The sequence below is a fragment of the Trachypithecus francoisi genome, unplaced genomic scaffold (assembly GCF_009764315.1).
Source record: "Trachypithecus francoisi isolate TF-2019V2 unplaced genomic scaffold, Tfra_2.0 Lachesis_group12, whole genome shotgun sequence".
Taxonomy (NCBI): domain Eukaryota; kingdom Metazoa; phylum Chordata; class Mammalia; order Primates; family Cercopithecidae; genus Trachypithecus; species Trachypithecus francoisi.
Genome location: NW_022681457.1, coordinates 51,389,017 through 51,411,851, shown reverse-complemented (window position 1 = coordinate 51,411,851; position 22,835 = coordinate 51,389,017). Strand labels below are relative to the sequence as shown.

Here is a 22,835-nt window from a genome sequence, read left to right as displayed (position 1 = left end):
CATGTTATCTGCAAACGGAGACAATTTGTCTTCCTCTTTTCCTAATTTAATACCGTTTATTTCTTTCTCTTGCCTGATTGCCCTGGCCAGAACTTCCAACACTATGTTGAATAGGAGTGGTGAGAGAGGGCATCCCTGTCTTGTGTCAGATTTCAAAGGGAATTTTTCCAGTTTTTGCCCAATCAGTATGATATTGACTGTGGGTTCCAATCAATAGAAAAAGAGAGAATCCTCCCTAACTCATTTTATGAGGCCAGCATCATCCTGATACCAAAGCCTGGCAGAGACACCACAAAAAAAGAGAATTTTAGACCAATATCCCTGATGAACATTGATGCGAATATCCTCTATAAAATACTGGCAAAGTGAATCCAGCAGCACATCATGAAGCTTATCCACCATGATCAAGTGGGCTTCATACCTGTGATGCAAGGCTGGTTCAATATACGCAAATCAATAAATGTAATCCAGCATAAACAGAACCGAAGACAAAAACCACCTGATTATCTCAATAGATGCAGAAAAGGCCTTTGACAAAATTCAAGAGCCCTTCATGCTAAAAACTCTCAATAAATTAGGTACTGATGGGACGTATCTCTGAGTTCCATGTCTTCTAAAGAGTCATTGATCCTGAGGATGGCCTTGGGGTCTCTTGATCCCACTTTGCTGTCAAAATGGGATTCACTAGAATGTCTCTGAATCATTGAAACATGTCAAAAGCATGCTCAGAAAAGGAAGGATGAGTGGTGCTTATAAGGTGGTCTTATTGTGCCCCGACTGAATAGTGTCTTAGTCTTCTTGAACTATAGTCCTTAGATAACATTGAATGAGATTCTTATTACAAGCATCAAAGCTATCCGAAATAGATTTATCCAGTTTTGAAAGTATCAGATTTAACCTGATATGAAATACCGGATATTGAAAGCTCTAAAATTGTCTTCATTTCTTTACAGATCTGGATGAATCACTCTATAAAGCACAGAGAAAAATTCTTTCTTTGATACAGTTTTTATAGAGACTGTGATACATGAAGTTACAGATTTGTGTGAGGTCATAGATTTGTCTGAGTCACTGCATAAAGCACAGAAAACAAAATTCCATCTTTGGCCCAGTTTCACAGAGACTGTAATATATGAGGTCTAGAGAACGACACTGTACCAGGAAAATTTCTTTTCTTCTCATAGCTTATTTTATTTTATTTTATTTTTTGAGACAGAGTCTCGCTCTGTCACCCAGGCTCTGTTGCCCAGGCTGGAGTGCAACGGCACAATCTCAGCTCACAGCAACCTCTGCCTCCCAAGTTCAAATGATTCTCCTGCCTCAGCCTCCTATATAGCTGGGATTACAGGCATGTGCCACCACACGTGGTTAATTTTTGTATTTTTAGTAGAGACAGGGTTTCACCATGTTGGCCAGGCTGGTCTCAAACTCCTGACCTCAAGCGATCTGCCTGCTTCAGCCTCCCAAGTTGCTGAGATTATAGGCGTGAGCCACTGCACCTGGCCTTGTAGCCTTTAAACCACCTCAGAGACCTTAACCTGGTGTCGAGAATTCAAACAACTTATTACCACTGATCTCTGGGAAGTTCATGAGATTTTGTCAATTGAAAATAATCATTTATGCATCATCCTATTGTTTTTATAAAAGAAGCTTATTTAGCACATCCTATGCCTGAACATACTCCCAAGGGGATGGACAGAAAAATAAACAAGGTATCTGTCTTCAAACAAACCTTACCTTTTAATTTGAAACAAATACTATATTGCAATAAGTTCATGTGGGCCAAGACTATATGTATAACCTGGAGGCCCTAACTTCCTATTTTAACAGCTATTTTATGATGACTTTCCATGATCTGGGTACCATGGGCAACTTGGATCCGGATTCCAAGGGTCCTTGAAATATTTGAGTGTTTGTATTTCCCTAGTATATGGGTATCCAGTAAATGGCTCCAGAGGTTTCCTAGGGGGAGAACTTGGGAAATCATTATCATTCATTTGGGTCTGGAGTTGCAGTGTCCTTTTCCTGGGGTACTGCCCTCCACTCCAGCTGAGTTCAGGGTCTGAAATTAGCTCAGATCAAGGCTATGGACGTGACACTGTATCGGGGCTACCTCTCAACCTCCTGGTAGACAGCATTTATTTCACTTGATTGTTTTCTCTCCTTCCCATTTAACCCTATGGCTGGTCCACTGCATTGGCCATCTACAGAATTATGTCAGTCATTCAGGCCTAGCTGTCTGCCACTCATTACCATAACTGAATCTTCTTAGATTCTAACAATGAAGGGTCAACACCAGGCCTCTATGTGTCTGGGTCTATCATCCCCCATCAGGGGATTCAGTTCTGGAAAGGCACATTGTCCTTTCTATCTGAGCCTACTGCAAAGAGACCACTACTGACAAGGTTGGCAGGATCCCTGTTATCAGTGCTTAATCTTAATGTTTGGTAATTTATGCTTCTAACACCTTAAAACTTGAATTCAGAGAAAGGAAGTAGAGGCTACTATAGCTGAGATGTCAAAGGCCACAGAAAAGTGTATGCCTTAGTCTCAAAACAAATAGAAGCAATGGGAAAACCAGGCCAAAATGAAAACAAGAATAGGATTCAATTTTTTTTGCATTCTAATACTCAGATCTTAGTCTTAGACCCCTCATTGGGCTGGCTGATATAATTCCTGGAAGCAACAAGCAATTTCATCATCTGATAGCCAATTTCACTATTTTTTTATTGTTATCATTATTAGCATTTTCTCTTACATTTTCTTATCTATTTCTGAATAGGTAAAATAAGATTTCTTTACAAAATTCAAGAGTTTAAAGTGAAGAGTATGTGTTCCTTCAACCTCTACATTCACCTGGTTCTTCCCAGAAGGAGCTAATAATAATAGATTTTCATTAATCTTTCCAGAGATATATTTGCATGCTTGCATGTAATAATTGCATTTTTTCCTTGGTGATAAGATAATCGACATTGCTTTACAACTTGTTTTTTTTTGTTTTTTCATTTTACAATATCTCTTCAAGACCATTCTTTACTGGTATAAAGAGAGCTTCACTGTCAATTTGTTTACTGGCTATATAGTATTCCAGTACATGCACATACTAAAATTTATTTTACCAATCTTATGTGAAGGACATTCAAGTACATTCCAATATATTGCCATTAAAAGCAGTGCCCCAGTGGACCTCTTGTATGTAAATGATTTTTTGAAATTATATTTCCTAAAAGTGAACATAGTTTTTCAAAGTGTGTATGGATCTGTTCTATCTCATGTGGGCCAGGCACTGATATCCTCTAACAAGCACTTTTTATGTTTAAAACTTTGCTAAATGTGGGCCGGGTGTGGTGGCTCATGCTTGTAATCCCAGCACTTTGGGAGGCCGAGGCAGGTGGATCATTTGAGGTCAAGAGTTGGAGACCAGCCTGGCCAACATGGTGAAACCCCATCTCTACTAAAAATACAAAAATTAGCTGGGTGTGGTGGTGTGCACCTATAATCCCCGCTACTAAGGAGGCTGAAGCAGGAGAATCTCTTGAACCCAGGAGGCAGAGGTTGCAGTGAGCCGAGATTGCACCACTGCACTCCAGCCTTACTCCAGAGTAAGACTCTGTCTGAAAAAAAAAAAAAAAAAACTTTCCTGAATGAAAATGAAAAACATACAGATCAAGATCAAAAATAGTACAAAGCATATATGTATGATCTATAATATCCTTAAAAGAGGAGCTTATGTTTTTTAAAGAGTGAGCTCACACCTTTGACAACCTGACCAATTAATTTAGCAGGAGCAGACAATATTGAAGTGAGCTCATCGCCAAGTTTGTCCAAGGTTCGTGCAATCCAGGGAGTATCATCATTTTTTGTAGTATCAATCACATGTTTTAGTTGATTTATCTCTATATTCATCTCCTCAGATTTCTTCTTAAATCCTTCATCAAGCAAATCTTTTTGGACCTAAAGAAAATGTAGGAAGGAAAGTAAATTTTTAAAAATCCCTATTCTCGTAAGACTTAGATTTTGTATTTAAGACCTGTGTGAAACTTTCTTTATTTTACTCCTAAAAACATTTTATCAATTATTAGAGGAGACTTTGGACCTAGACATTGTGAGGAAGCATAGTTTACAACTTTACTAATATTCATCCACATTATGGTTTTGCTATGGTGCTAACTCAGGTATTAGGACAAATTCTACATGTTCCTGCCCAAAAGATGCCAGTGGGAGGTAGCCATTGGTCTGACTGCATAAATTCTCACTCCCAATTGGGTAGCACGGTCACCCATATTGTAGGAATAAAAGGAACTTATAAGCTGATGCAGAAATCCCTTATGAGAGAACTTTCAGATGGACAATGCAGGAATTCTCCCTACACTGTGTGCTAATTTGGGCAGGCTACCCACACAGGGTGACAACTGCAGCAAGTTTCCCTTTCCTGTCCTTTTAAGTCTGGAAATTTCTGAGAGTTGTATGTCAGCATGGATCTACCTCAGGGTGTTTGGGTGGTAGTAGAGCTCCTGGTAATATGTGCTTGATGAAGGAAACCAGTTGCCGTTCACATCAAATACACTGTGTGGAATATATGTTTAACCTCTTGAGAGTACTTTTAAAATCTCCCCAAACAGCAGCTCCAACCATATCTATATTCCCCAAGGACTTGTAGGGATCATAGTCAACCTTACCTCTCCAGAGTCTAAGTATAGAGAATATAGAGAGGAATTCCAAGCCTTACTGAAACAATAAAACACACACACACACACACACACACACACACACACACAGAAGGATTCAGGGCTTTTAGTGACTCCCAAGCAGCAAATGGTGATGTGCTTCCTTCCAAGATGCTGCTGTAACCTTCACCAGCCCTTCCTGAGGTACCTGGGCAAGGACCATCTGGCCTGCTGAGGCCAAGGGCAGACTTACCTTCAGCTTGTGCTCCAGCATCATATTCTGCTCTCTCAGCAGGTGTTCTCTCTCCATCTGCAGCTTCTCCTTCAGTTGGGCTATGTTTTCCTTGAGACTCTTCTCTTGAGCCTCCATCTGTTGCTGCTGCTCCTGTAATTTCTGTTTTAAAAGTTCCTGTTCCTTCTCAGCTGCCTCCTTCTTGGCCCGATTCACTGCTCCATGAAGGTATTAGAAAGAGAAGAAAATAATAGGTGAAGATTCATCTCCACTTTTCTGAGCTGAGAGACTAAACCAAATCTGAAAGGCAGGGTGAGAAATCACAGAATTTACCCAGGTCCACACCATTAAGAGCACATTCGAGAATGTGACGGGTAAGGCTCTGCCTGTCTGGCTCGTGTACAATCATAGCTCCCCTTGTTATTTTCAGATTTAGCAGAGTGTGTGTTCCACAAAAGAGGAAATTCCTCAGTTTGGGAAGGTTTTCCTGTTAGATCTGTTAGAGGGCATTGTGTAAACATACCCATCCTGCTGTAAGCTAAGCCCTGCCCCATACCTGCTACTGCCTTCTCTCTATCAGTGAGGGCTTTATCCGACTGTAAGATGGATTTCTCTATCACCACCTGTGACTCCAGGAACCTCTGGAAGACCTCTTTTGCCTATGGAAGCAAGAAAAAGCACTTAGATTTCCTTGAAAATCGATGTTGTGTGTATTAGTGTTGCAAAAACAATTCTGGTCTTGTAACTTTTGCTTTATGCCTAAAATTCTAAAGTGGCCCCCTACAAAGTGTGCAGGCTCTTTAGTGTGACCAGAGCCCCACCTCAACTCCTGCTTCCTGTCTCCCTCCAGTGCCTCTCCCATGGCTATAATATCTCCCTGTACCTGCTTTGGGTTCTGGCCAGGCAGAACTATGTGTATAGGTGTACAAACTCCCAATCTCTGATGCTTATATATGGTTGTCTTTCAGTGTGCAATGCTGCCTCTAACCTATGCTCTTGCTTTCTCCTGCCACTTGCTGGCTACAACTTTAGGCAAGTTATGTAATCATCCTTGGGTACTAAGTTCAGATCTGTAAAATTTCCAAAATAAGGGTGCTTCTTAAAGTCATTAGGAAGATGAAATTAAAATGTCTAGGGAAGAGTTTAACAGTACACTGTAAGTAATAACAGCTCATTGTGAGTTAGTTGTATTACCATCACCTAGGTGGTGGTAAGAAACACCAGGTAGGTAGCCCATTTTCCACAGGTCCGTAAATGTCATTACTCTCTATGTAATTGTCTATTTTTTTCATACTCTCTCATTTTAATCAGCTTTGAATGCAAAGATTCTACTTTAACCACACAAATCATCAGCTCTTGGCACATGACGAATTTTCGTTCTGTCTCTCCTGGATTTCTGAATACTATATTCTTTGTTTGGGGATAAAAATTTTTATTCTAAGAAATAAATGATAAATAGTGGACATTGAAAGCTAAGGCGTTCTGCTATCCCTCTGCTCTCTTATTACCCACGGCTGGTGCTGAAGACTCCATTCAGTCTATCCTATAAACTTCCCTATGTTCCCCTTATTCCTCACCTTTACTCCTTTCCTGGGGACTTGCCAATAGTCCTGTTCAATCTTTTCCTTTGTTTCCATGTAGAGCTTGTGCCCTCCAGGAGCAGAGAAACTTCCTGCTGAGATACTTTCCATTAGGCCCTTTGAGAGCTCATTGAGTTTAGCCTGGCAGTATTGAACAGAGGACTCTTCATTCTGCAACAAGAAATCTCCCTTCTTATTCATTGTGATTTCCTGCAAGGGAAATGTAGAGAGATGTCACCAGAAGAAACATATGGAGGAGATGAAATTCTAAAGAATCTGGTAGAAGAGTCAATCTAACTGTGATCCTCATGAGAAAAACATTCTAGTGGAGTAGATGTGGAATCAGAAACACAAAATTTCATATATTCACAATGCTAAAAATTCTCTTCAAGGCTATGGAAAAGTTCATTAACCTTCCTGAGCTTCAGGTTCTTCATCTGTGACATGATGGGACTACATTCCATAATCTCTATGGTTTGTTGCAGCGGTAGCATCCTGTGCTCCTGTCCTCAATGGTACAAGGATACAAGAAGGAGTAATGTAAGTTGAACAATGGCCCGGAATGAAGATCTGGTAAGACAATCTTTGTTTCCTGGGAAAGGTAGACTATGCACAGAAAAACTGCACTGCTCAGGGATGACTTGTGTGTGTTCAGAGCAGGCCAGGAATCCTTAGAAGTGTTCACTTAAGATCTTAAGGGATCTGTATTGATTTTTACTTTAGTTATCTGAAGGTTTTCTGGTTAAATGCTTAAGGTTTGGGCAGATAAAAGAGGGATATGTAGTCTTTTGAAACTCTATCCCTCATGAGAATCCATAATAAGTTATTCCTCAGTGACAGATGAGCATTGGTGTCAATAAAGGCAAGTAGAGGCTTCATTCTTCAAGGGGAAGGATGATGAACAGTAATGACGAAGGCAAATTACCACGAGCTTCTTCTGGAATTCCTGATTTTCATCCTTGAAGGAGTGCTCCATGAAGACTGCAATGGCTTCCCTCTCACAGGCCGCATGCACGTCCAGCAGCTCCTGGAGCGTGTCTGTGGGGAGCTTCACTCGCTGGGCCATCTGCTGGCTGTAGTAGTCGGCTGCCCTCTGCATGGCAGCTGAGTTCTCACGCTGGGCCAGAGTTATCACTGCATTCTCCAGACAAGGCACCGCTCCACTGTTGATGGCATCTACGTAAGTCATTGCCAGAGTTCCCAGACCTAAATGGACCAGGAGATTTAGGGGCTAAATATGAAATTAAAGCTCAATGGGATCCTAGGCTACATTTCTGAGCACACACACACGCATGCACACACACGCACGTGCACACATGCAAACACATACACCCACATCCCTGCCTCCTTCTGCTATTATCACTTTTACTTTCATAGTGACTGTTCTTTTTTATGGATCTCCAGTCCACAGTGCTAAAAAATTTAAATATCTACTTTATCTAATATACTGCAGGGTATACAGGAAGTACAAATTCTCATTTAAATATTACAAGAAAAGTAGTTTACACAGATAAAATGATGAGGCAGGGTAAATCATATCGCATTTATTCCTAATTCTGAAGCTACCAATGTGTTTTCAGGGAATTATGGGCTAATATTTATTTATTTATAGGCTTTTTTTTCCCTTTTTTTTTTGAGGCCCAGGCTGGAGTGCAGTGGTATGATATTAGCACACTGCAACCTCTGCCTCCCGGGCTCAAGTGATTCTCCTGCCTCAGCCTCCTAAGTAGGTGGGACTACAGGCATGTACCACCATGCCCAGCTAATTTTTGTATTTTTTGTAGAAATGGGGTTTCACCATGTTGTCCAGGCTGGTCTCAAACTCCTGAGCTCAAGAGCTCTACCTCCCAAAGTACTGGGATTATAGGTGTGAGCCACCACTCCCAGCCTTCTAGAGGTTTTTAAACTTCAACATATCTTTTGTATTCTCTTTGCAAAGAATACTGAACACATAGGACTTACCCTAAGAAAATATTATATGTCTGTTTTTATATTCAGTTAGTTATTTTATCAGTAGAGGATTTTTTTTTTTAGATATGAGGAAGCCACAGATATCAGTGACAGAGTTTGCAATATTGGAGAGGAATTTATAAATTGCAGTGTGATAATTATACACATTTCTTCATTGAGTGTGGATACCTGTATACACATAGTTCTATATGGAATCTAACAAAAATTCTGAGAAACACATTATACAATATATTCAACACACATGAGGCACCACAGAAATGTAAAAAGGAGACTCACGATTCCCAGTGACTGTGATTCCCTCCCTGAGAGTCTTGGTTCTTGCATGCATGAAGATGTAAGAACGGAAAATGTTTGTTTGTTCCTGGAATTTGGGATCCAGTTGTTTTTCTGACACCTTCTCGATATTGGCTAGAAGGACTTTGTCATGTGTTGGCCGGTCAAAGACAAAACACTTCCGTTTTGGAAAGAAATGCCTGATGCACTCCCTGGGCAAATTGGATGCTTGAACTTTGGGATTCTTGCCTGAAGGATAAGAAAAACGGAGAATATAGTGAAAACAGTCTTGGTATAAGGGAGCTAAAGGTATTTTTGATAGGGTTTATATTGTCTTTTTGCCATCTTGTAGGCTTACAGACCTCCTTTAACATAAACATTCATACAAAGTGGTCTAACACACACATATATTTTTATTAGATAGGGTTTTCTTTGTAATTTCATGTCGAACAATTATCTGGTCAGTCATTTTCTAAACACAGAAAAGCAGAGGAGAAAACAGGGATCGCAAGCATCTTATTTTTAGAAAGTCTTAGCACCCATTGTAATCTGAATGCTAGAGTACTAATTGTACAAAGAACAAATCTGTCTTGAATAATTTATCCGCACTTTAGACTCTACTTTTCTTAAGTGATCTAGGCTCCATTCCTAGAGCTCTTCGACATACCCCTCAGTCCCCATTTCTACAGACCTCAATCTAGTCTCAAATACAAATGAAACCCAAGAGATGATGGGCAGTGTTTAGCAGATCACACACCCACTGGACCACCCACAACCCAGGCCACTTGCTGATACCTTGAATCAGCTTCAAGGCATTCTCCAGGTACTCATCTTCTGTGATAGGGTCACCATTCAACTTCAGCTCCAGAGTGAAATCTCGTACAGTCCAGATAAAGTCTGGAAAGAAACTCACGAACTCCGTGGAATCTTCTACTCCATCAGGCCTTGGGTAGGACTTTGCCTTAATGAGTTCTGTGAGCTCCGTCACGTAACTAGGACTTAGGTAAGGAAAAGCAACTGCCTGCCCACAATTCACACATTTCTTTTATAAAAATATTATAAACACTCTCTTTTGTCTTGGGTTCCCTGTGCTGCACCAAAGGTAATTAAATTAAAGGGAAGGAGGAAATGACTGGATCTCCATTCCCATAATGTCAATGAAACTTGGTGATCGTTCTGTTCCTGGAAGGATACTGCAGCTGCTCCAGGGCCTGGTGGTTGATGGTGCTCATGCTGTTGTAGACGAAGGTGCTGCACAGGAGCACAGCCAGGGCGAAGATCCAGGAGTCATTCTTAGGGTCACCCTAAAAAGCACATTAGAGCAAAGGACTTAGGAGTGTAGTCTTTAGAAATTCACTGAGACATTTATTTTGTCAGCCTTTCATTTATGATCTCAGCTAATGTACTTGCTGTACCAAGAAGATAGACATGAATGTAAACAACAGTTTGACAGTACAATATGTCTTCTAATCAACAGTTTGACAGTTCACTATGTCTTCTAATCACAATTTCTTTACATATAAAAGGATTCTAATCTTCATAGGGTTTTTCTTTTCCTCAATTGGATGAAATAAGATGCATATATGAAAAACTAGTAAAATATCTGGTTCTCAGTTGGATATTCATGATGAGTGTTAATGCTTCTTCAGTCTACACATATTTATTGGCCATGCATCATGTAACAAAACCATACCATAGTATGCATAACTGGGGATTGTAATTATATTCAATTAAATTCAGCAAACACTTTTAGGAAACTGAAGAATGTTTCTCACTGTTCTTATGTTTAGAAAAACAAATTTAATAAATTTACTCTCAAGATGACTATTTCAAAGTTGTGACAAACATTCATAATGATGAATTCAATAAAAATGACAATATTTATAAAGAGATAACATCTTAGTAATGTACATAAGAAGTGGAACCCATAGCTATAATGTTAAATTAAAAATTACAAATCTATCCAGGAAGATAAGGGCTATAAAAATTGAAGTAAGTATATGTGGTATGAAGGCTTGCTGGAAGTCGTGAGCTGAATGTTAAAGAATTGATAGAGGCCGGGCGCGGTGGCTCATGCCTGTAATCACAGCACTTTGGGAGGCGGAGGCAGGCGGATCCCGAGGTCAGGTGATGGAGACTATCCTGGCTAACACTGTGAAACCCCGTCTCTACTAAAAATACACCACCTTTATTTTGATCATTTGTTTTCCAAATATAATTAAGTGAAGCAGAGAACTAATGCAAAGTAGAAGGCATTTTGATTGCTGAAACAAACATTGATTCACATGAAATATTTTGAAGCAATGCTCTTTCTATTAATATCTAAGTTTCCATTGCGTTTTTTGGGAATGCACTTTAAAAAACCCAACCACTATAATCTTCCTGGAATTTAGCATATACATAAAGTAATAAATAAAATCCTTCTAGTTTAAAAAAAAAAAAAATTAGCCGGGCGCAGTGGCGGGCGCCTGTAGTCCCACCTACTCGGGAGGCTGAGGCAGGAGAATGGCATGAACCTGGGAGGCGGAGCTTGCAGTGAGCCGAGATCGCGCAATTGCACTCCAGCCTGGGCGACAGAGGGAGACTCCGTCTCAAAAAAAAAAAAAAAGAATTAATAGAATGTGGATTCGAAGAAATGAAGGTGATTCTGCAAGTAGAAAGACCCACAGAAACAAAATTAGAGACTGTAGATTTCAGGAGTCTTTGCAATAACAATAGCGTTTATTGGTCTGACTGAGCAGACGGTAAGTGCAGAGGATAAGACGGAATAGGGAGCTCCAGTACCTGATTGATTAAGGGCACTAAAGGTCAGGCTAAATTTGTTTTTATAAATTAGAGCATGTCTAAATTATAGATAGTCCAGGAATTATTTCTACCCTAAAAAGCATGTGTAACTGGTTCCTAAAGCAAATACAAAAATGGAGATCTAGAGATTTCTACATGATTCCAGGAGATTCTATATGGGATTTTGGAGGTAGGAAGAATAGCCTATTCATTACTTTATGTCCCTCAATCCCTAATTTTTTAAAAAGTAATCAATGAGGATTCTTCTTAGAAGTGGAACTCGTGACAAACAATAAACTGTTTAGAGAAGAGAATATTACCGTTTGATAGATTACTTTAAAGTACCTATAAAAATCCCAAAGGCATTTTGTTTATTATTATTTTTTTGTAGAGATGGGCTTTCACTATGTTGCCCACGGTGGTTTCTAACTCCTAGTCTCAAGCCATCTCCACTGTCTCAACCCAGCCCCAATAATATTCTTAAATAAATATAAAAACAATCCTAAAATTAACACAGAATCACAAAATGCCCTGAATAATCAAAGTAATCTTGAACCAGAAGAACACAGCCTGGGGCATCATATTTCTTGATTTCAATATATATTGCAAAGTCACAGTAGCCAAAATAGTATGATACTGGCATAAAAACAGACACATAGATCAATGGAACAGAATAGACAATGCAGAAATAAATGTATACATCCACAGTGAACTCATTTTTGACTAATGTGCTGAGAACATACAATGAAGAAAGGATGGTTTCCTCAATAAATGGTGCTGGGAAAACAGATATCCACATGTATGCAGGAGATCTATATTTGATCCTATTGCCTACCATACACAAAAACTACTGAAAATGGATTAAAGACTTAAATGGAAAGCCAGAAACTGGATCCAGAAATCCCACTACTGTGTATACATCCAAGGAAAATGAAGTGCCTATGTCAAAGAGATATCTGTTCTTTTATATTTATTGCTGTACTATTCACAATAGCCAAGGCATGGAGTCAACCTGTTTCCAACAACAGATGAACGAATTTTAAAAAATGTGAAATCTATACACAATGAAATACTATTAAGCCTCCAAAAAGAAGGAAATCCTGTCATTGGCAACACCCTGGAGGAATCTAGAGGATGTCAAGCGAAGTTAAATAAACCAGGCACAGAAAGGCAAACAGTGCATGATTTTACTTACATGTGAAATCTAAGAGTTGAACTCATGGCAGCAGAAAGTAGAATGAAGGTTACAAGGAGCTAGTGGAGAGGGGAAAAGGAAGGTTGGAAAATGTTAGTTAAAGGATATGAAATTTTAGTTAGATAGAAGAGGGAAAAAAAGATATAAAGCCATAAAAATAACAGAAGAATATTTAGGGAAAAAACTTGATGTTGGTTTGGGCAATGATGTTTTTAGATATGACACCAAAAGCACAGGTGACAAAAGCAAAATTAGACAAGTGGGATTTCATCAAATTAAAATGCTTCAGGTAACTAAGGAAACAAGCAGCAGAGTGAAAATGCAACCAATGGAAAGGGAGAAAAATATTTGCAAACCATATATTTGATAAGGGGTTAATATCCAAAATATATAAGGAACTTATATAATTCAATAGCTAAAAAAAAAAAACCTCATACCTCATTAAAAATGAGCAAAGGTGCTGCAATAACTTGTGTGCATGTGTCTTTATAATAGAATGATTTATATTCCTTTGGGTATATACCCAGTAATGGGATTGCTGGATTCAATGGTAGGCCTGTCTTTAACTCTCTGAGGAATTGCCATACTGTCTTCCACAATGGTTGAACTAATTTACACTTCCACTAATGGTGTAAAAGCCCACAGCCTCACCAGTGCCTGTTATTTTTTGACTTTCTATTAATACCCTATTCTGACTGGTGTGAGATAGTATCTTACTGTGGTTTCCATTTGGATTTCTGTAATGATCAGTGATGCTGAGCTTTTTTTTCACATGATTGTTGGCCACATGCATGTCTTCCTTTCATTACAGCACTATTCATAATAGCAAAGACATGGAATCAACCTAAATGCCCATCAGTGATAGCCTGGATACATAAAATGTGGTAAGTAAACACAATAAAATACCATGCAGCCATAAAAGAGAACAAAATCATGTCCTTTTTAAGGACATGGATGAGCCTGGAGGGCATTATCCATAGCAAACTAAAGCAGAAACAGAAAACCAAACACTGCATGTTCTCACTCATAAGTGGGAACTAAATGATGAGAACATACAGGCACATAGAGGGGAACAACGCACACTGGGGATTATGGGAGGGTGTAGGAGGGGAAGAGGGAGAGAAGCAGGGAAAATAATTAATGGACACTAGGCTTAATACCTGGGTGATAAAATAACCTGTACAACCGACCCCCATGATATGTTTATCTACGTAACAAACCTGCACATCTTGCACATGTATCCCTGAAGTTAAAATAAACATTAAAAAATGAGTAAAGAACCTGAATACACATTTCTCAAAAGAAGACACACCAATGGCCAATATGTATATGTAAAGGTGTATAAAATTACTAATTATCAAGGAAATGCAAATTAAAACAAAAATAAGATATCACTTGACACATTTAAAATAGCTATTTCCAAAGGAATTACAAATAACAATTATCGGCAAGAATATAAAATAAGGGAACATCTGCTGTTTTTTGGAGTGTAAATTCATGCAGCTATTAGGGAAGAAGTATAGAGATTCCTCAAAAAATTAAAAATAGAACTACAATGTGATCCAGTAATCTTACTTTTATGTATAAATCCAAATGAAATTAAATCAATATTTTAAAGAGATATCTGTACTTTCATATTCATATTTATATTTAAAGATGGAAGTATGAATATTTAAATATATCCATAATAACTGCAGCATTATTCACAATAGCCAAGATATGGTAACTACCTGAATGTCCATCAATGGACGAACAGAAAAAGAAAACATAGAGTACATGTATGTGCATTGTATTAGTCCATTCTCATGCTGCCCAATAAAGACATACACGAGACTGGACAATTTACAAAGGAAAGAAGTTTGACTCACAGTTCAGCATGGCTAGAGAGGCCTCAGGAAACTTACAGTCATGGTGGAAGGGGAAGCAAATACATCCTTCTTCACATGGTAGCAGGAGAGAGAAGAATGATAGCCAAGTAAAAGGGGGAATCCCCTTTTAAAGCCATCAGCTCTCATGAGAACTTACTCACTATCATGAGAATAGCAGGGGGAAACCACCCACATCATTCAATTACCTCCCACCGGGTCCCTGCCATGACATGTGGGGATTATGGGAACTACAATTCAAGATGAATTAGATTTGGGTGGGGGCACAGCCAACCCATCCATAGCATGCATATATATATTTATAATATATATATTCAATCTCAAAAAAGGGAATTTTGTCATTTGCAACAACTTAGATGAACACCGAGGTCATTAGGCTAAGTGAAATAAGTCAGACATAGAAAGACAAATACTGCATGATCTCACTTATTTGTGGAATCTAAAATGGTCAAATTGTCAAACTCATAGTCGCAGAGTGGAATAGTGGTTACCACGGGCTGGGGATGGGAGAAATGAAGAAATGTTAGTCAAAGAGTATAAAATTTCAGTTATGCAAGATAAATAAACTCTGGAGATCTACTGTACGGCAGTGTGACTGTAACATACTATACAATAACAATACTATATTGATTGTGACCTTAACTTCTGCTAAGAGGACAGATCTTAATTGCTCTTACCACACCAAAAAATAAAAAAAGGGCATAGAAAAAAGAAAATGATAACTATGTGAGGTAATGGCTATATTATTGGCTTGATTGTGGTGATCATTTCACAGTGTATACACATATCAAAACATCAAGTTTTACAGCTTAATTATATACAATTTTTATCTGTCAATTATACAACACTAAAGCCGAAAAATAAACAGAATTTCCAATGCCTGTTTGGGCAAAAATAAAGTGTATATGTACAGAAATATAGAAACTATTCCCAAATAAGTCTCAAACTAAGACAAAAAAAGAGAGAAATTATTTATTTCACCCATTCATAAGAAGCTAAATACCAAAAATTCATCTTATAATGCTTATTGTAGGAAAACAAATACTTTTACATGACAAGCACAATCAGAAGTGTCTCAAAGCCTTCCAGAATGCTCTGTGGGTAGTTGATGAGCTTCATCATGAGAAATATAAACTGAACTCTCTTAATTCCAACCCTCAAATGTACTCTTCACGTGGTAGCTCAGAAGGTGGGTGAGAGGCCTTTCCTCATCTCCTGAGATTGGAGTCAATACCTCTTCTCTTTATTATCAAGGCACTGTTATACGCAACTGTACGTGGTGAAAGCTGTGAGGTGCTGCCTGGATCACAGGTGTCAGCTCTCTTAATGAGAAAGTTTTCCAGGACAGACTTCCAGTGATTGACCAGCATCAGGGATGAAGGCCTAGCACCCTTGTCCCAAAACATGAAAACTCAAAAGGGCCATTCCAGCCACAGAGCTCCCTGTGGAATTGATGGAGGGCAGGGACTGCACTGCATTCCAATCTCCTCCCTCTCTGCAACCTACTTCTTTCCCAATCACACTACACCCTGAGGGCTCTTTGTGGGCAGGACCTTTACTTTGTTCACCAATGTCCACGCTACTCAGCCCAAAGGCCTGGAACTCAACTGCTAACAAGATTTTATGAAATTGAATCAAATCATTCACCACTGTGCCAAGAAATAAAAGAATGTTTTACCTAATATACCATGATATCTAATCTTGTCTAGAAGTGGGACTCAAACAGGTCAAAGTTTGCCTTATTCACTGTAGTTGGATTTCTAGTTTTCACAAATATATCACAACAATTAAATTACAAGGATCATGTCTGGAATAAAAAGAACCTGCCTATGACTCCCTGTCTTACCTTTTCCACATCGCCCAGACCCTCAGTGTCCAGAAGGACCAGGGTGTGGTTTGGCTTGGAGGGGTGGGGCACGCACCACATCCAGATGCCCTTGGTTTCAGACTGCACCGTGGAGCCCAGAGGGAAGCCTGCAGGGAAGAGGAGGAAGCTAAGCATGGGGACAGCAGAGCAGCCAAGCAGCCCTGGGGCCACGGATTCAGACTGGTTGGATTGTAACTGCCCCAGCATACAAGATGGTGCTTTCTGTATTTCCTCAAGAATGGCTTATTTTATGAATAATCTTTATAAAAAAACAAGGGACACTAAATGTGAGAATGATGCCAAGCAAGGGCTCAAAATGGTGACAAAGAGGAATCTATGAATCAGACAAAATGTAGGTCACTGATAAAAGGAACATCTTAAAAAGTGGTGGGGTTCAAAGTCAGAGAGGAGTGGGATGAAGAAACACATGAGAAACAAGAGAAAAAAGACAAGAGAAAAAAACTCAAGAAGGGAAATTGAGATCATTTTTTGCATTGAAAAGTGGTTAAAAACTAAAACAAACACAAAAACAAAACAGAAGTCGGTGGCCACGATGGGATGTGAAACTCAGGAAGAGTTTTTAAGATTATATAGATTAAAACATCTTCATATGTTGATGGGAATATTACGTAAAGAAAGCAAAATACTTTGTAAGAGAAAGGAGATACAATTAGAGGAACCCAGGACTTGAATACACAAGGGAAGGTAGTATTCTGGGCACTAGTAATGGAGAGTTTCCTTAACGGAAATGAGGGAAAAAATATGAGAACGGATTCTTGTAACGTAGCGGTTTGGTGGTAAGAATTAGAATGAGAAGGTTGGTTTATTGAAAGGAATTGGAGTCTACCTTCATGTGCCTGGGTGCATGTGCATGACGAAACAGATATAGCTGGAATCAAGCAACTGGCCTGTGTCCCAGGGTACCACTTACCATGATTCTGTCCTGCCAGATGGTTCATCAAATAGGATTTCCCTGTACGGTACAGTCCTACAATGGCCACCACCACCACTGGCTGAGAAATCTTTTCAAGAATCTGTATAGCTTGCTGGTTCACCAACAGCTTGTCATTGTTGTTTTCCACCAGGCAAATGGGGGCCAACATTTTGGGTCCAGATTCCATGGCAACTGCCAACCTAGAAGAGCCTTCCAGTAGAAATAACATTACATTGTCATTCTCTGTCTCAGTGTTTCCCAAACACCCATCAACATAGGACTGATGAGACTTCTGTGTTTCTATTGGACAACATGTAATCTAGCATTAGCTGACTGCAGGGAAGGCTTCTTTTATCACTCTCCCAAATCTGTAATGACGTTAAGTGATGAAACATGGAAGGTTATCTTCTTTAAAGTTTTATTTCAGTAGTAATATTAAAATCCAAGTAATTGCTACCATAATAAGGGGCCCACTAATACTCTAAGTCCTGTGATGCATGCCTTAAGTATCTGATCTCACTGGCACAAAAATCTGCAAGTTGGAGATTATTATAGCCATGAATATGCAAATGATATCATGAGTCTTACAAAGGATGAATGCAGAAATCATATAACCGGGATTATGAACCTGGACAATTGAGTAAAATAGCAGGCTAGGAAGTTCTAAGCCCTTCTCTCCTTGGAAACATCACAAAACAACTTTAAAAAATGGCTAAAATGGCCGGGCGCGGTGGCTCAAGCCTGTAATCCCAGCACTTTGGGAGGCCGAGACGGGCGGATCACGAGGTCAGGAGATCGAGACCATCCTGGCTAACACGGTGAAACCCCGTCTCTACTAAAAAAAACAAAAAACTAGCCGGGCGAGGTGGCAGGAGCCTGTAGTCCCAGCTACTCGGGAGGCTGAGGCAGGAGAATGGCGTAAACCCGGGAGGCGGAGCTTGCAGTGAGCTGAGATCCGGCCACTGCACTCCAGCTCGGGCGACAGAGCGAGACTCCGTCTCAAAAAAAAAAAAAAAAAAATGGCTAAAATGATCTTATAGGAGCTCTGGAAAAAGTCTACAGCAACCAGGCAAATGTCCAATATTTTAAAAGGCACATTTAAAATGGTAGGAGATTCCATGGCATTTTGTTTGCCAATTCTTACCCACTCCACTCAGTGACATGGTCTTAGTTTGGAGAACGTGGTGTTTCACTTCCCAATTCCTTCCCTTGAAGTAGAGGGAGGAAAGACCTTATTTGTAACACACTAAGCTGACTGGGAACTACCTGTTCTGCCTACCTTGGATTTCTGGTTTGTCATACACAATGATTTCTGGCATCATACACAATAATTTCTTGTGTATGATACCAAAACCACTGAAAATAACTGAAAAAAATTAAATACACCATACTTCATCTTAATTAAAAACTTTTGTGCATCAAAGAACACTGTCAACAGAGTAAAAGGCAACCTATGGAAAGGGAGAAAATATTTGCAAATCATATTTCTGATAGAATACATAAAGAACTTGTAAAACTCAATAGCAACAACAGCAAAAAAAAAAAAAAAAAAAAAAAAAAAATCAAAAATGGGCAGAGTAGACTAGATGTTTCTCCAAAGAAGAAATGTCCAATAAGCACATGAAAACACGCTCAACATCATTAATCACTAGGTAAATGAAAATAAAAAGTACAATGAGGTAACATGTTAGACCCACCCATTAGGACTATTTTTTTTTTAAAGCCCAAAACCCCAAAACAGAAAATAGGTGTTAGCTAGGATGTTGAGGATTTGGAATCTGTGTGCACTGTCCATGGAATGTAAACTGATATTGTCCCTATGGAAAACAGTATGATGGCTCCTTGGAAAACCAAACCTAGAATTAACATTTGATCAAGCAATTCTTCTACATACACACTCCAAAAAATTGAAGGCAGGGACTCACACAGATATTTGTACATCAATGCTTATGGCAGCATTATGCACAATAGCCAAAAAAGATGAAAACAACCGAAATGACTATCAAAACATGAATAGATTAACAAAATGTTGTATATACCTACAATGAGCTATTATTCAGTCATAAAAATGTATGAAATTATGACACATGCTACAACATGAATCACCTTGAAGACATTATGCCAGGTGAAATATGCCAGACACAAAAGAGCAAATATTGTATGAAGTACTAGAATAATCAAATACATTGAGACGGAAAGTAGAAGTATAGCTACCATGGGCTGGGGGAGGAGGGAATGCAGAATTGTCGTTCAAAGGTAGAGAGACTCAGTTTACATGATGAAGTTCTGAAGATGGCTGCACAACAATGTGAATATACTATCACCGAAGTATATTCTCAATTAGTAAAATAATAATTTTATTATGTATATTTACCAACAAAAAAAGAGAGTAAAAGACAAAAGCCTGGATAATCTGGCAATCTATTACTCTGTGTTATGCTACTGCAACCACTTATCTGTCAGAGTAATTTACCTCAAAGACAATGGTTACACTATAAGGTTTTTGATCAACAACCTGCAGTAACTTTTTAATGATCACCATATACTGAAACTTGTTCTCTAACGCATCAGTGTGACCTTATATGTTTGTCTTTTATCTGCAGGTTTGGAAGAGTGATGGGAATAGAAGGGAGAAGGGAAGGGATCCACTGTGGGATGAGGAAACTCTAGACAATACAGGCTATCTTTCCAAAAGGGAAGCAGGAGAATGTCCAGAATCTAAAGAATTCAAGTACAGGCTGAAGTACATAGCCTAGAAGGGTCAGGTTCTCTGCAATTTACTCCCACAGATAAGAATAAGAAAAAGAATAAGAATAACAATACATATAATATTGCATATTATATAGAGAGATAAATTATAGGTATCTAGAGAGAAAGATAAATTATCTACATATATATTAATAGATAAGTTAGATTTCTTTTTGAGAGATAAAGTCAGTGTCACCGTTGGGTGAATCAAGGTGAAAGGCATATGGGATTTAATTGTAATTTTTTTAGAAGTGAAGTTTAATTCCATAAATTTAGTATTGAAAGTACAATTATTCTGTAGATCTCCTGGCACATTTTTATTGCCATTATATTAAAATTGTTTTCTATGATGTCTGTAATTCCTTATAATCAGAAAAATATAAAAATAATATTGTGTTCAAATGTCTCAAATACTCAGTTTTGTATTGATATGTCAAACATTCAAGATGCATCTAATGCCCATCAAAAATACCAGCTCTATCATTCACTACTTATGTGGCCTTGACCCAGGAGCTTCATCTAGATGAGCCTGTTAATTATAGGGGTCTGTGAGTTAAATCATACATCCAACCCGGAGGGTATTTTGATAATAAAACAAGACATTGTAAGTTTATGTCTTTGCATAGCATGCAGCACAAAAATAGGATTTCAGTAAATGTTGAATTAAATGGAGGTTAAGCTACAATAATTACAATAACAATTGGTCCATTAGATTATATATTTCAACAAAATAAACAAAATGTAAATGACTAAGGAACAAAAACTACAAATAAATTTTCCATGACAGCAAAACTGTAAAGTTCAAGCACGCTGTTGCTGTACAACCTGCTCTTGTCTGATTCTTCACTGAGGGGAGTAAGGAAAATGGAGATCAAACACGAGGTCCTGATTTCCACACTGAAATGCATTGTAATGTGATGTGTAACGTGTTCACCACATTGTAGTGACTGCAACTGTACAGTCCCTTCTTTAAAGTGAACAATAAAGGAAGCTCTAGGAAGATGTGGCTGCTCCTGCAAACAACTTTATATAAACCAGGCCTCTGGTTTCTTAGCTGTGTGGGAACCACAGACCTTTTAACTTCTACTAAATGAAATACAGCTGTTCAATCCTAGTCAGGACTGGTTTTCAAACTCCGATGTACATAAGAATCACCTGATCACTCCGATGATGGTTTCTTTTGCTGTGCAGAAGGTCTTTAATTTAATAAGATCCCATTCTCAGCAAACTAACAAAGGAACAGAAAACCAAACACTGCATGTTCTAATTCCTAAGTGGGAATTGAACAATGAGAACAAATGGACACGAGGGGCTGGGCAGCATGGTGGGAAACTCACACACTGGGGCCTGTTGGTGAGTGGAGGGCAAGGGGAGAGAGAGCATTAGGAGAAATACCTAATGCATGCGGGGCTTAAAACCTAGATGATGGATTGATAGATGCAGCAAACCACCATGGGACATGGTGGTTTAAAAAAAATCTTTTTTATTTTAAAAATAGTTTCTATTCTTCTTTTTTTTTTTTTTTAAAAAAAAAAAAAAAAGAATCACCTGAGAGTATTGTTCAAACCCAGATTCCCAGGCCTAAGTATCTATCTGTTTAGATCTGTTTAGCGAGAGCTACAAGTGTCTCTGATGTTCCTATGGGAAACTAACACCACACACACACACACACACACACACACACACACAGTTTCGACTATGTAATTATTTTTAAGTAATAAAGACCAGCGATGTGGGGCCTAAGTTTATTTCTACGTAGAGATTTATAGAGCTCTTATTCTGAAGCTTTCCTAAGTGTGACCACTAGAAAGATAGAAAAGAAATTCTCCCTTCAGGTATAATTGCCTGGAAGCTCCTTGTCCTCTGCATTCTGGGGCCTGAGACAGGGCCTGTTAGAGGTAGTCAGGCAGGCGCCCACCAGAGTTCTTTCCAGGTCACTCACTGCTGTCCTGAGTTGATGATCAGGGAGGAGCACACCCAGGGGGTCGCGGTGTGCCTGGCTGTCACCGCTCAGCTGTCACTGGTTCAAGTGGAGAAGCTGAGCTTCCCAGAACTAAAGGCAGCCACAGACTCTTGCAGGCCAGGCAGCAGGCACCCTGCCCTTCCTGCCCATTCCTCAGTTGCCACTCTGAGTCAGAAACCAAGTCTTGAGTTAGGGACTAACTTGCATTTAAAAGAAAGTGAACATTACCTGCCCTACAGCACCGCAGGTCCAAGAGCAGTTTTCAGTTGCCTCACTCACCTCTTGTTCTCTTTCCTCCTCCTACTTTTCTGTTCTTTCCCTCCTTTATAAAAGGAAAAAAATGCTGAGTAAGCTAGTTGTTTTCCACAAATGGGGTGGTGCAGTAAAACTAAACTTGAAAGTAAAATTAATCCATGCTGTTATTAAAGTGTTAGCAGAGCCATGTCTGAATCATCTGATGTGAGTTTGAGGATGGGTGTTGGGTGCAGGGGTGAGAGGAGGTCAGAAAAAATCACAGATACTGCGCAGTCACACCTTAGCAAGCACAATCCTGCGAAAAGACAAAAGACAATTCTTTTGTCTTCCCCATCTTGGAAGGCTTCACAGGCTTTCTTCTTGATACCGCTCCCAGGTGGCTTTAGGTTTCCTCGGCACACAAGAAAAACAGGAAATCTACGGTAGTCACATAAGCAAAGCTTTAGAAACCAAGAATATTTTAAGTCTTTTTCTCATAGT

The 22,835-nt window shown here is 39.1% G+C and overlaps 1 protein-coding gene across 1 annotated transcript; it reads right to left on the bottom strand.

Moving 5' to 3' along the window:
* Positions 1-977: 977 nt before the first annotated feature.
* Positions 978-22,566, bottom strand: GBP6 (guanylate binding protein family member 6). Its single transcript, XM_033225514.1, has 11 exons — positions 22,329-22,566; positions 17,387-17,599; positions 16,435-16,562; positions 9,918-10,027; positions 9,519-9,715; positions 8,727-8,972; positions 7,405-7,685; positions 6,477-6,689; positions 5,456-5,558; positions 4,921-5,114; positions 978-3,954 (listed from the first exon to the last, which is right to left on the bottom strand). The coding sequence occupies exons 2-11, from the start codon at positions 17,574-17,576 to the stop codon at positions 3,715-3,717; spliced, it is 1,902 nt and encodes a 633-aa protein (XP_033081405.1). The 5' UTR covers positions 17,577-17,599; positions 22,329-22,566; the 3' UTR covers positions 978-3,714.
* Positions 22,567-22,835: the final 269 nt, after the last annotated feature.

Excerpts from the sequence above, each read along its gene's own strand:
- GBP6 (XM_033225514.1), bottom strand. The coding sequence starts at position 17,576 with ATGGAATCTGGACCCAAAATGTTGGCCCCCATTTGCCTGGTGGAAAAC. Across the intron at positions 10,028-16,434 it reads GTCTGGGCGATGTGGAAAAG|GGTGACCCTAAGAATGACTC; the intron begins GTAAGACAGGGA and ends TGTGCTTTTTAG. Across the intron at positions 3,955-4,920 it reads TGCTGGAGCACAAGCTGAAG|GTCCAAAAAGATTTGCTTGA; the intron begins GTAAGTCTGCCC and ends CATTTTCTTTAG.